At 35.6% G+C, this 14756-nt stretch overlaps 1 protein-coding gene across 3 annotated transcripts in view; it reads left to right on the top strand.

Moving 5' to 3' along the window:
• The first annotated feature begins 6217 nt into the window (after nucleotides 1-6217).
• Nucleotides 6218-14756, top strand: part of Ice2 (interactor of little elongation complex ELL subunit 2) — a 48157-nt gene continuing 39618 nt past the window's right edge. Inside the window, exons 1-3 of one of the 3 annotated variants that reach the window (XM_071608335.1) lie at nucleotides 6218-6275; nucleotides 7256-7378; nucleotides 9174-9278. In XM_071608335.1, the coding sequence (XP_071464436.1) occupies nucleotides 7338-7378; nucleotides 9174-9278 (146 nt within the window). In that variant the 5' untranslated portion in view covers nucleotides 6218-6275; nucleotides 7256-7337. Of the gene's footprint in view, nucleotides 6350-7255; nucleotides 7379-9173; nucleotides 9279-14756 lie in introns of those variants that run through there. The other 2 variants (XM_027926213.2, XM_071608336.1) reach the window with 2 other exon arrangements.

The raw sequence follows: 14756 nt of genomic DNA, 5'->3' as shown, positions 1-14756 counted from the left end.
CACTTTAATGGTGCAACAACCTTAGCATGAATTATTTTTAAAATAATATCAAGGTTATTTGAGTTGTGAAATATTATGAAGCCAGAACAAAGGCAACTGAGTTGGCATTTTTCTCTACATACTCTAGAGTGCCTAAGCCTCCCTTAAGATCAGGAGGCATTCAATAAATATTGTAATTGATCCCCAAATTCACAGCATGTAGAAAACTGTCCCGAATCCTGCTTCTATTTCCAACTATGAGAAAAGGAAGAGTGAGATGTTATTGTACACATGAAATCTTTGTAGACCATCAAGTTCTACATAATTATAACTATGTACTGCTGTTTAGTGTCTGAGGAAATTGTTAGTTAAAATAATGAAGTTCAAAATGTGAAATCTGTCACCTTGAGGCCTTTGCCCAAATTTATACTTAAACTTCTAAAAATAATGAGTATGCTCTTCTGTATCTCAGATGAGCTTGCTCAGTGTCCAGGAGGGAACTTCATGGGAGAATAAAAGGGACTTCTTAGAATTCTGCTTACAGGTGTGATGGAGCACACCTACATCCTAGTGGCTCGGGAAGCTGAGGTAGGACTGCACATTCAAAGCTAACCTCAGCAACCTATCAAGGCCCTAAGCAAATTAATGAGACCTTGTCTCAAAGTAAAAAAATAGAAAGGGCTGAGCCTGGGTTCAATCCCTGGTACAAAAAAGAGGAAGAAGAAGCTGCTTATAAGAATGTCACAATATCTCACAGGAAAATCAGAAAGGACAACAAATACCACATTATTAATAAACTCTAGGAAAGACTAGCAGGTAAGACCTGACCACAAGAATGTGTTGGTTGCTACTGTTACTACTAAACTTTTTCATGAGGGAAGATCAAGCAATCAGTCTAGCCTCTCAAAATTGGACACCCGATATGCATTTGGATCAAATGGACAGGTGCCAAAGCTCAGCTTCTCCTAACTGGTCTATGAGAACATGCGCCATGCTCTTTGTGCAAAGAAAGATAACTGCCACGCAGAGGCGCAGCTCAGCACCTTGGTTCCTTCCTCTTTTGAACAAGAAACTGAAAATGGGCCCAGTACTGTTCAAAGCTATAGAAGTGTAGGACAAGAAGTGTAGGAGAGACTATTCATGTCATACAAGTCACCAGAGAAAGGAAGAAAAGAAGATGCTTTCACATGTTAGGGATTTAAGAAACTTGGGAGCATGGAGAAAATTTTTCTGTCATTTACAGCAACATGGATGAGCCTAGAGGACATTATGTGAAATGAAATAAATCAGTCACAGAAAGAAAAATATTGCATATTCTCTCTCATATGTGGAAGCTTAAAAAAAAAAAAACTTGATCTCATACTAGCAGAGAGTAAAATAGTGATTACCAGGGGCTGGAGACAGGGAAGGGTAGCAGGAATAGAAAGGGCAGATAATAAGTATCAAAATAGAGGTAGATAAAAAGGTAAGTTCCAGTGTTTTTCAGCAGAACGGAGTGACTATAGTTAACATCAACTTACTATAGATTAAACAATAGCTAGAAGAGAGGATTTTCAAAATGCCCAACACAAAGAAATGATCAATGTTTAAGGCAACAGAAATGCCAATTACCCTGAATGAATCATTATAGATTGTATGCCTGTATCCAAATGTCACACTGTATCAATGTGTACAATTATGTGGAAATTAAAATGCTGAAAGGAGGGACTTTTTGACAAAAGGACCCTCCTGATTCCCAGAAGAATCACACTAATGGCATCTACAGCCACTGTCCCCTGCCTCCACCTCTAAACAGTGGCAGAAACCTAATCCTACAAGACTAACGGGAATGCTGTTCTTTCACCATATCTCCAGATGTGAGCTAAGAAAAATCCTGTTTTTCCCCAATGCCATTTAATTCTAATATTGGAAAGAGTTAACAAACTAGTCTTTTTGCAAGACTCTGGAACTTTTTATCCTTAGGAGGAAAAATATACTAGTAAAACATAGTAACCTCTCAGCAATCATCAAATATTTTATCATTTTTGTTGGTTGACTTCTCAAATATTTTAAATTTCATATAACTTCCCCTTTGTGGAGAAGAAGTTGCTTCATCTATCAATTGTTCTATGGTTCATGCACAATTCATTTTAATTTTAGTCTCACCCCAAATTAACAAAGTGATCTCCTACCAAGTCCCATGGCCACCACTTCTACCCTTGTCTTTTTACCCAAGTAAAATGCATACCACATCCTAAAGACAAATATACATAACTTTTAAATTACTTGGAATTATCTCTGCTATCATTTCCCTTTCTTTTTGGGATACTAAGTATTCCTTATAAAAGCTCAGCTTTCACATGAACAATTATAGCTGGGCCTTTTTTTTTTTTTAAGCCCAAGGACTATATAATACAAAACACACCAAAATATATTTTAGAGAATATTATCTTTTGCCAGGAGCCATGGTACACACCTGTAATCCCAGCTTCTCAGGAGGCTGAGACAGGAGAATCACAAATTCAAAGCCAGCCTCAGCAACTCAGCAAGGTCCTAAGCAATTTAATGAGACGCTGTCTTGTCATAAAAAAATAATAAGAGCTGGGGATGTGACTCAATGGTTAAGCACCTCTGGGTTCAATCCCTGGTACCAAAAAAAAATCTTGTAAGCAAAGCAATCTGAACACTTTAGCTATTCTAATCCAACACAGAGCCAGAGTATTTTGCTGGGTTTTAGAATTGACGATGGCTCCTTACCCACCTGAAATACCATTACTGACAATCTTGATTTGACAAACTGGTATTAGCAACAATATTTCCTCAAATTTTCTAATCAATTACTAGACTAAAACCTTTTTGCCAAAGGACCATTTCTGGATTCTCATTCTGCAAGCATCTTATGTATGGTTTATGAAGAAATTCAGTGAATGAAGTAGTGATCAAGCTATAAACTCTCCAAGGCTGTGTTCACTCCAAATCAAGCAAAGGAAGCTCATTATCAGAGGGGTAGGAAAATGACTCAGTACTGATAAAGTGATTTTAAAAAAAGACAATCTTGCACATTTCTCTATCTTTATGTAGACTACAAGAAGAAATATACACCCAGTAACAACTGAGATCATTTCACTTAGTCAGTGCTTGTAGCTTTAAGAATTTTTGAAATTTTGGTCCCATGAAACATTATAAACTCAAAACAAGTACAGATTGTTATAAATTCTTTCCAAGTTTCTCATTCAACTTCTGGGTTTATTTGTTCCTTAATTCAGCAGAAATGGAAAACCAGATCTTTCTTTTACTTAAAAATCTCTCTCTCTCTCTCTCTCTCTCTCTCTCTCTCTCTCTCTCTCTCACACACACACACACACACACACACACACACACACAAATATTCCACTCACTTTGGAAAGCAATGTGGCTCTCTCTTAAAAACTTAATCAAAAAATTTACCACTCAGCAACTCCACTCCTAGACTACTCAAGAGAAATAAAAACACAAAGTTCACATAAAGATTTTATGTCAATGTTATCAGCAATATTATTCATAATAGCCCAAAAGTGGAAACCATCTGAATGTTCATCAAATGTTGAATGGGTAAACAGAATGAGAAACATCCATAAACAAGCACTTAGCAGCAACACAAAGGAATGGCCTACTAATACATATGGAGACATGGATGATCCTAAAAACACTATGCAAAGCAGCCAGCTGCAAAAGACTACATAGTCTACATTTACATGAAACATCTAGAAAGGACAATATACAGAGCCAGAAAGTAGATTTGTAGTTGTCTGCAGATAAAGGTAAAAAGGATTAACTGCTTTGTGCACAATTAATTTTTTAGGGTAATGAAAATGTTCTAAAAGTGGGTAGTAATGACGGTTGCAAAACTCTGTACATCTACTATAAGTTACTTCATGGTATAATTAAAAGGAGTGAATTATGGTATGTGGATTACAGTTCAGTGAAGCTGTTTAATATACACACATACAGAGGTTCCCATAACCCAAAGAATAAAGTCCAAAATTTTTAGAATGGCATGAAGACCAGCTCTGCCTCCCTTCCCCTTTCTAGTCCAATGATCTTCTTTTCCCCTCACACAAAGAGATACCTGCATGCCCATGTTTACTGCACTACTATTCACAATAGATAAAATATGGAATCAGCCTAAGTCCCCATCATTAGATAAATGCACTAATATGGTATATATACACAGCAGAATATTATTGCATTCATAAAGAGGAGTGAAATCCTGTTATTTGCAGCAAAATTAATGAAACTGGAGGATACCATGTCAGAAAAATAAGCCAGACACAGAAAGGCAAGGATTTAATGTTCTCTTTCCTATGTGGAAACTAAAACAAGAAAGTCAGTCTGAAAATAGAACAGTAATTACTAGGAACAGGGAATGGGTAGGTGGGTGATGTGAGAGTAGAAGGGTGAATGGATATATCCATGCATATACATGTATATGCTGTATACATATATGAAAATATCACAGTAAATCCAATTAATATGTACAATTAATATGTTAATATAATAAAGACCTTAAACAATTTAAAAGATCCCATGTATATTAAAATTCTCTAAAGCAATCTGTAAATTGTGTTCATCAGTATGAGTTCCTTCCTCTTTGGTGTTCACATAGAATCTTCTATATGTCTGTATGCCATTTCCTCTTTGTATTATAATGTTTGTTTACAATGCTACCTCCACTGATTTATTCATTTCCTATATTTTAAAGAAAAGCATATATTAATACCTATTTGTTGAACATTGGTTTCTCTTCTTTAAAGAGCACTGATCCCATCATAGAGGCTCCACCCTCATGCCTTAATCTAAACTAGTTACTTTGCAAAGAATAACCTGTGGAAATAATGAAGTTGACAAAAATCATCACTGTTTTTCTTGAGATTTGCAGAACTGAAAAACATCTTGCAACCAGGCAATTAAAAGCAGATGTGTGTCCTTTGGCTATAAGCCTCCACTTGTGAGCAGGCACCCACCAGTCTGCAATCATCAATCTCCTATATGAACCGCTCCTAAATCAGTTTTCCTTAAAGATTGTCCTCTAGAGAGATACTTCACTTTCAGTCTGGTAGCTCATCACTTAAGTTTTTTCTCTACTTCCTTTTTCTTGCCTCTGGACTGACTAGATTCTGTCTTGCAGGAAGTTGACCAAGTCTTTGCACATTTAAAGCTGCTTTTCACAGCTCACGTTAATTTCTCTCCCTCTCCAACTGTTTTCTATTTACCTCTTGTGTTGGATTTGTATTGCTGTGATAAAATACCTAAGATAAACAATTTGAAGGAGAAAAGGTTTATTTTGGCTCAGCTTTCAGTCCCTGGTGACTTTTTACCCTGGCAAGGCAGAATATCATGTACTGCTCAGAACATCATGGCACAGAATAGCAAAAGTGTTCACCGAATGGTGGCAGAGAAGCAAAGAGAAAAGGGCTGAGGGTCCCAATATTACTTCATTGACAGGCCCTCAATGACTTAACTTCAACAAGACCCTACCTCATAAAGAAAGCACTGTCTCCTAAGAGTGCGACAGGCTGGCCAACAAGCCCTTAACATATGGGTCTTTGGGAGAAGAGTTAAGATCCAAAACATAACAACTTTCTTGTGTAGTTTATCATTTTCTATTGTTTCATTTTAATGTAAATACCTTAAGAGTCCCAGAGATCAAAAGCTCTAGAAAAAATTATATTGAGGCTTAGTCTCATGTGTACCCAGCACCAAGCACGCTGTATAAAGTGCTCAATAAGTCTTTCATAAAACATGAGAACAAAAGCAGACTAAGAACCAAGGGACCATTAGAGGAACCTTACATCAAAATGGAACAGGGAGCGGCAATCAGGAGAAACAGCATGTAGTGAAGCCCTACTTTGTGCCAGATACTGTGCTGAGCACAACTTCATCCCTTGCTCCATTTAGGCATTTCCAAAACCCTATGAAGTACATAATATCATCTTCATTTTACAGATGGGTAATTAGAGTTATAGGGAAATTAAGAGCTTGGCTAGGGTCACAATCATCAAATCTGTGCTTTTTCCAATTTATCACCACACCCCCGCCCCGCGCCCAGCCCAACAGAAACACACCAAGATCAGGGCTTTCTATAATAACGAAAAGTCCCAACCCCCTCTACCCTTCAAGAACCAGGGGTTTTGCAGCCAGAACCACCAGCAAGACGCAAGCAGGCTAGCCGTGCCCCTCAGGCACGCAGGCCCCACCCACTGCGTCTCGGGTGGCGTCATCACGCAGAGCCAAGTCTGCGCGGCCACGTCCTTTAAATTAGCCTTCTCAGGACGCGCGTGAGTGTGCGGAGTGGGGCGGAGCGAGTGTGGCGTGGGGCCCGCGCCGGGGCCGAGCCGCCGCGGACCGTGAGGTGGGCGGAAAGGCTGCTTTGCAGTCCAGAAGCGGCAGGGAAGGCGCCGGGAGCGCTCTTGAGGGGCGGGAGGAAAGAACATGGCGGCCCCGGGCTCTCAGCTCCCGGTTCTGGCGCGGCTTCTTACCCTACTCTGCCCACTCCTTTACTTGCCTTCCTGCAACTTGCTTTTCTTTCTGCGCTCTCTTTTCTCTCAGACATACATTTTGCCTTCATCTGCACATCCTCCCCAGCCCCACCCTGATCTAAGTATGAAAGGTGGATTAAGTGGGAGCTGGTCAGGCCCGTCAGGGGCCAAGATACAGACAGATTCCTAAATTTGACTTTTACCCCCTATGCCATTTTATCAGCCTACTCATGGTAACATGGAGAGGTCAAGCCCGATTTTGAGGCCTGATAATAACCTGTGAGTGATCCTGTGAATTGTCACTTTAAGTTTCCTGAACCTGAGTTTCATCAAATGTAAGGTTTTCTTTGAAAGATCTAAATTTCTTGATAGCTAGGCAGCTTTTGCCATGCATTTGTCAGAATGTGCCCCGTAATGGTATATGATTGGGGAAATGGAAGCAGGATTCATTTTGGCAGTAAGGGAATTAGGCAGAGCTAAGACCTACATCTCCCTTCCATGAAATGATCTAGTGTGTAAGCAGTGAGAACACCATTCTGTTTTGGCTCTTATTTCCTCAGTGAGTATTCTAAGACTGACCCTCCTGGCATAAGTTAAATGGAAAAGGACTTATTGTACTGCTCTGATGCAAAGAACCTTGGGAACGTTCATCTGTCTGTTCTAGGTGGCCACTGTCGTTTTAGGGCATATGTTCTTTCTCACCTAATAAAGTGCAGCTGGGCCTTGGCCAATCCCTTGCTTTTGATTTTGACCTTTTGTTTTTCCTCGGTTGAGTGTAGAATCTGGAGGGATCCTACCTCTTGAAAACCTTACTTCCCACCTGCCAAATCGTGGGCTAGAGTGAAGCAGAAATCTAGGAAGATGAGTTCCAGCATGACCATGAGTGAACCAAGGCTAAACTGGTGAGTTCTCTCTCTACCTAATCAACTGAATAGGAGTGAAGTCCAGCTGGTGGTTGACATAGGAAAGGAGAGCTTTTGGCCCGAACAGGTTTGGAAGAAATAAAAGAGGAAAGATCAGGATCTCAGAATTTATCCTGTTCTCATCTTCATGTAATAAATACTTTTGAGATATAATTACTGCACTTCCACTCCTAAAGTGACAATTGAGCACTCAAATTTTTATTAGATATACTTCCATCATGTCTTTATTGTTGGTATGTTGTGAAGGAGAGATGCTGGAATTTTCTAAAAACTTTCCTATTTCCATACAAATAATAAAAAGACCATCTTTAAGAATAGACACACTTATTTTTGTTATAGTAGAATCTGTCTCAAAAGATTATATAAATGCAGACTGTATTCTGTATTTTAGAAATGTGAGAACTTTGCTAATAGAGAACCCAGTTAAGTAATATCATAGTTTTGTAGGCATCTAACAAATATAGTGGTTTTATGTAACTATCATATTGCTATACTACATTGCTGCCCTAGTTCATTTTAACACACATTTACTAAGCCAGCAAAGGAGGATACAAAAGTCACAAAGAGATGACAAAGATTTTTAAAATAGTGCCTGACTTAAAGAACTTTTAAGTCAGTATGTTCAGTAATGAATAGTGTTTGCATCTCCAAAGAATTCCATAATACCTGAGGCCCTTGACTTTGTTTTAGAATTATATGAGGAAACCTTAGAATTTAATGAGATGTTATGGAAATATTACCATGCTGAAATAATAGGAAACTTTACCATGGTCCATAGCAAGTAAGAAATTCTGATTTTACTATAATACCTTAATCTTAGTGTTTGTTTTATTTTTTTCTCTTTTTTGGATAAATACCTTTAAAAACAGTAAAAGATAAACGTGAACCATATATGCTAGGATTTCCCATTTGGAAATGGGACTAGAAGTTGCATTTGATTGGAGTGTTTTGTTGTAGGTTTTAAGTTACATGCACATTTGTGTTCCTGGCTAATACTGTAAAGTAAGTGTTCAGATGATGTGCAGTTATTCATATATGCAACTGACTATGAAACCAATTGTGGTTTAGAACCTTTACACAGTATTATAGGCTTTGGAACTATCCTTTTTCACAAAATCCTAGTAATCATTGTACTCCCTGGATTCTCCGTGTTTTCAGTTTTTTAACTTCACTTGCCATCATTTGGGGGAAAGCTTACTCTCTGGAAAGCATTGGTTATGTTATATTAGCCTCAATTAATTACATACAATGTTATGAAAAATCATATATTATTATAGAGGTGATTTTTAGCAAAGGCACACCATTTATCCCATTTTCCAGTTTCAGAAAAATAGGTTGGATGTTCAGTCTTTTGGACTAGAACAGTAATGCATGAAACAAAAATAAATTGAGAAGCATTTTTTTTTTTCAATAATCAGGCATCTTAATGTTATGCCTCACAACCAGAGATGAGTCCTGCCCATGACAGACTCTTGATTGTACTTCATTCTGTTCTATCTTTAACTCTCAAACCTCTGACAGTTATTTAATTTGGTACTATAGAAAAAGAAAGGTTGATTGTTGGAGTTATAGAATATCATAATCCGCCTGAGCTTGGTGTCTGAAAAGTAAAACATCTAAGCTCACAGATCTGGTATATGAAATTAAACATTAAGAAGTGATTGGGAAAGGGTTTGGATAGAGGGCATATAGTCAGAAATTAGATACTATTATGTTTCTTTGTCTAACATGAGATTTTGAATTGTCAAATGAAAGTAAATTACTTTGTTTCTAGGGATGTTTCCCCAAAAAATGGCCATAAGACATTTTTCTCTCGAGAAAATTATAAAGACCATTCCTTGGCTCCAAGTTTAAAAGAACTCTGTATTTTATCTAACAGGTAAAATATTTGATTATTTTCATATTTAATTGTGTTTTTTTCTGATATTCGAAGTTTTATAATTATCTCCATTATTCAAATTATAGAAGATAGAAAATGTAAGAAAGCTATTGTTAACACTTTGGTATTTACCTTTCTTCATATATTAACATATACACACAAAAAAATGGGATCATGCTATAAAAACTGAAAAATACTGTTTTAAACCCGTTAAAACTGTTTTATAGTTTGCTTTTTCCATTGAAAATAATATTTTGTCACAGAAAAAAGAAGTCAATATGAAATAATGTATTTCTTTCCATGGTCTCATATATATATATATATATATATATATATATATATGTATGTATTTTAATCTTTTCACCCTAGTCTTGATGGTTATATATCGCTTTGTTGTATAGATGTATTTTTTAATTCATTTAGCTAGTTCTATGTTGTATTCCTCTTTTTTGTAGTTACAAACAATATATTGGTGAATTTTTTTGCAGTTATTTCTAGAAGATAAATTCACAGAAATTGAATTGTTTAGTTAAAAAGTAAATACATTTTAGAGTTTAATAGATAAGTGCCAAATTGCCAAAGATTTTTTTTCCTTTCTGGTATGAAAATCACTACTCAGTAGTAATTTTCACTTCTTACTGTTCACTTGCCTGTAGCAGCTCTTTTCTTTTTGATTGACTGTTTCTACTCTATTGTGGATTAATCTGAAAACCAGCAGATGCAGAATTAGGGAGCTCCCCTAGGGGAGTTCAGCATTCACTTTTATCCTTTTTCCTTTTATAATGGACTAAGCATACCCCCCCCCCCAATCTTTTCCTGCCTTATCAGTATTACCCCCTCTTTTTCCTGTATCTTTGTTCTCTCTCATTTTCAATCATCTCAATCAGTGTATGTGTGTGCTTAAATTTTTTAAAATAATCCATGAACTCCACATGCCTGACCCCCACCAGTTACTTTCTTACTCTTCCCTCATTTGTTCTTAGACTTATTTAAAGACTAATATATGCTTACTGGAAAGAAATGAGGAGCCAAAAAAGCTTTAAGACAGAGAAAATGATTAGCAGAAAATAGTAAGTTCTTCCTTGTCAACAATTACTTTAATGTGAATGAATTAAGCTTCCCACTCAAAAGGCAGATTGACAGAATGCATTAGAAAACACATTTATTTGTTTTTTTAAATAAAAAACCTCTTCCATTCACTGTATATCCCACCCACGTTGCACTCTAATCTGACGTCCAACCTCACTACTGTACTAAACTGCTCCTCTCAGAGGCATCAATGAGCTCTCAGCTCTAGCACGACCTCACTCTCTTAGCTTTTTCCTAGTATTTTGGTTGTGGCATTTTTCAAAATATTTTGGTATTCTCATCTCCAGACTTCTCATTGTGGCTGATCATAAGACACTTACATTTTAACAATAACTGATATTGCACTCTAAACTCAGCCTTTTGAATCTGAACTTCTTAAGATGAATGATGAATTTGTGGAATTGACTTAGCTTATAGTAGATATATGCATATTGTAATACACACAAAAATTAATATAACTGTCCTTTTTTGTACACAACAGGAACATAGTATGTATAGTAGTAAGTGGAGGGTATGCATACATTTATTTTAATGTATATTGCCAAATTGGTATTAAAAACATTAACAGCCAGGTTCAGTGGCACATGCCTGGCTTCTCAGGAGGCTGAGGCAGAAGGATTATAAGTCCAGGTCAGCCTCCACAATTCAGTAAGATAAAAGAATTTTAAGAAAGGGCTGCAGATGAAGCTCAGAAAAGCACCTCTGGATTCAGTCTCCAGTAGCACAAAAAAAAAAAACAAAACACTTTCAAATGTCTTTGTGATTCAACTTGTATCATTTCTTAGAAATAACTGATTTCATAAACTTATCACTTAAATAAAGAATTGCCATTGATTATTTGAATCAAAGAATGCCTATCAAATTCTAGTATACTAGGATTTAAAAAACATGTCTTTACCTTTTATTAAAAATCTTCAGCTGGGCATAGTGACACATTCCTATAATCCCAGTGGCTCAGGAGGCTGAGGCAGGAATATCAGGAGTTCAAAGCCAGCCTCAGCAACTTAGAGAGACCCTAATCAACTTAATGAGAACCTATCTCAAAATTTTAAAAAAGGAGGGTGGGGGTAGCTGGGAATATGGCTCAGTGATTATAAACGCCCTGGGTTCAATCCCTGGTACCAAAAAAAAAAATTTAAAAACTTCATACCATTTTTTGAACTTTTTATCTCAGCCATCATCATTTTAAACTAAAAATTTTCTATTATTAATCTTCATCATCCTGCCACTGCTTCTTAATTTAACCGTTCTTTTCAAGTCCAGTTTTTTCACCATATCTTAGGTGTGGGTTATATAGCCCAGCTTTGTATAAAGGAGAGGACGTTTTGCTGGCAAGTGAGTATTCCAAACTCCTAATAATCTTTTTTCTTAAACTATACTTGCTTTTCTTTACATTTTTATGCAGTACAAAATAATTCATTAGGATAATTTACTTTTTAGTATTAAAACAGACATAAGAAATTGATATGTGTTTCTAGACTGTTTTCCTAGCCTTAAGTTTTATTAAGTATTACTACAGTAAGGAATGGATTTGAGCCTTTGCTGATTTACAACGGTTTTCTTGGGGAAATACCAGGAAGAAATATAAAATTATTATCATCCCTAATTTTGTATTTTTTGTGCTCATCGACAGTTGGAAAAATATTGATACCTTTATTATTGCTACTTTCAAAACTAGGAGATTTTCTTCAACCCTTTTCCTCATCTTTCCACAAAAGGCTTTTTACTCCTAATTTCAACATAAAAAGCTTTTCTTTTGCACCATATGTGTTTATAAATGAAAAGACTGCTAAAATAGTGTTTTGCATATAATAATATTAAAAAGTTAACATAGTGTTATTTTTATATGAAACATTACAAATAAATTATGTTTTTAAAGAATGTTTGGAAAGTTTACCTAAGAATAAACCAGAAAATTAAAATGCCCTGTGAGCCATTTATGTAGAAATAACCATTATAAACATTTGCCTTTTTAAAAAATTAAATATTCTGTTTACAGACATTTGTAACTGAGTTTTAAACTAACAAGGAGGAAAACGACTTAAAGTAGAAAAGAAATGAAGTTTTAATCCTTTCAACATAAAAAGTAAATCAAACACAGAAGATAACAGGTAGACATGAGTTGGAGGCCAAAAGCATAATTTCCAAATGCTACTTATAAAGAAGCTGCCAAATCAGTAGATAAAAGTATAGGAAACTAACAGTTGGGAATCTTCCCCCCATAGACATGTTAAGTAAAAAGGAGACTGGGTAGTTGACAAAACAAAAGGAGGAAGCTTCAAACTATCAAGTGAAATAAAATATAATGTTGTAAATGTGAATAGAAAAACCCTATCAGATGCTTTTGGTTCGCACTCTGATGAAGATTTTGACAGTACTGCACTTGGAGATGATCTTGATGTGCTGCCATTTCATTCTTTGCTGAATGTAGCCAATTTAAACTGCTAGAATTTCTTGACATTCCTACTCTGGCATATCTGAGTCAGCATCTTGTTGCTGCAGCAGCTTAATTAAATTTGCCAGTTTGTGCCACAAGGACAGACATGTTCTCATATTCAGAGAGACAGCTGTGAAGCAGTATTGTTAAGAGTTGCGGACACAATACTGTTAAGTTTGAATAGCTCTCAAGACATTTTCTAGTGAAAAATCAATTTTCTGTAATACATTTCTCCCAAGATCAGCAGTTAATATTCATTTTGTTAACCTAAAATGTGCTTATTTTTGTATAGTTATTGGAGAAACTTAGTAACTAAGTATGTCTTCTTTCACATGTATTGTTTTTAGAGCCAACCTGAGCATTCTAATTTTATTTTCCAAAAATTTTTCCCCATTAAAAAATCAGTGCTTTTAATTAGCTTTTTATTCATGGTTTGCTCTAAGAGGGTACTTTTGAATATTTTGTTTTATATGGGGGAGGCCTAAATCTTTTTCACAAATTACTATTTTCAAGTTTTGGAATTTTTACCATATTTATTCTAGTATTATAAAGTTGATTTAAAGCAAATCAGTGCTGCTTTTGGATGGGGCTTAACTGATCCTTTGTCTAGACATAGATCTAAATTAATGCTTTGCAACCTGATCAGGCCAAAACCCTCCCACTTTTTTATTGGTGCATTATAGCTGTACATAATAACTTCAACTTTTCATAACAAATGTATGTAAGAAATAAGACACTTCTGTTACCAGCCTGAATGAAATGAATAGCTAATAATTACCCTAGACATAATTTTAAAAAACAATACATCCGAAGTACATGAATATAAAATGAAAGGAACGTTATTTACATTATATATGTATTTTAATAGGTAAATTGCAATGAAATCACTATGTCAGATGATATAATGATGTAATGAGATGCAGTAGTTAAAATTTATGAATAAGATTGGGAGGGCTGGGGTAGGTAGTTAGTGGTAGAGCACATTTTTAACATGTGATTCTTGTGTTAAAACAAAACAATAAGATTGTATTTAAGAGAAGTTAGGTAAACTATATCACAAAAGAATGATAGAGAAAATAGAATATAGTGTTAGGATAACACTTTAAAAACTGTGCAAGACAGTTTTACACATTGTAGGCATCCAGTATTCCTCTCCTCTGAATACCTTTAAACTTTCCCTTTTGTGATAACCCTTCTGTATCTGTATATTTCTCCTTCCTTCCCATTTTCCCTCTTAATCCCTGATTATTATGTCTTTTGAATTCTTCTCAGGCCCCTATTTGATACTTTCTGTTTGGAAACCTAGAATATTCATAGCCACTTCGGATTGATATACATATTTACCTTTCTTCTCCATTCATTTGTCTAATCCACTTGATCTTGAGACTCTCGAGAGCCTAGACTGTACTGTATTCAGTGTTTGTTGTATTTTCAATATCTAGCATAGACTTGCACATATAAACATCAATAAATATTAATAAATGGAATGAAGAATGAATCAATATAGACATCCATCTTTCTTATTAGTTTTTCTTCCTCTGTGGATTATTGTTTAATTTGGAGCTAAATTATAAAAATAATGGCTGTCATGGAAATTAGAGTTATAGAGACCAAGAAAATGAAAGTTTTTGGTGGAATTATAAATTCTCTTCTTGAAAATGTTGATTACAATAACTGAGTAGCAAGAATAACGACAGTTATGAACAAGATAAGAAATTTGTAGTCATATGCATTAATTGAGGTGGTATGGTGACCTCTTTAAAAATTGAGAGTAGCACTTTATAAATAAATCTAATAACAGGTTCTCTAGCTATTCACTACTTTTTCTTCTAGTATATTACATTACTTTATGCTAGGATTTTACTTTTGCATAAGGACATTTTCATGGACTTAGACATGTACAAGACTGATAAAGGATTGTACAACTTTCTAAAACTACTTCTGTTTCCTTA

The sequence above is a fragment of the Marmota flaviventris genome, chromosome 2, assembly GCF_047511675.1.
Source record: "Marmota flaviventris isolate mMarFla1 chromosome 2, mMarFla1.hap1, whole genome shotgun sequence".
In the NCBI taxonomy this organism is placed as follows: Eukaryota; Metazoa; Chordata; class Mammalia; order Rodentia; family Sciuridae; genus Marmota; species Marmota flaviventris.
This window is presented reverse-complemented; position numbering and strand designations above follow the sequence as displayed.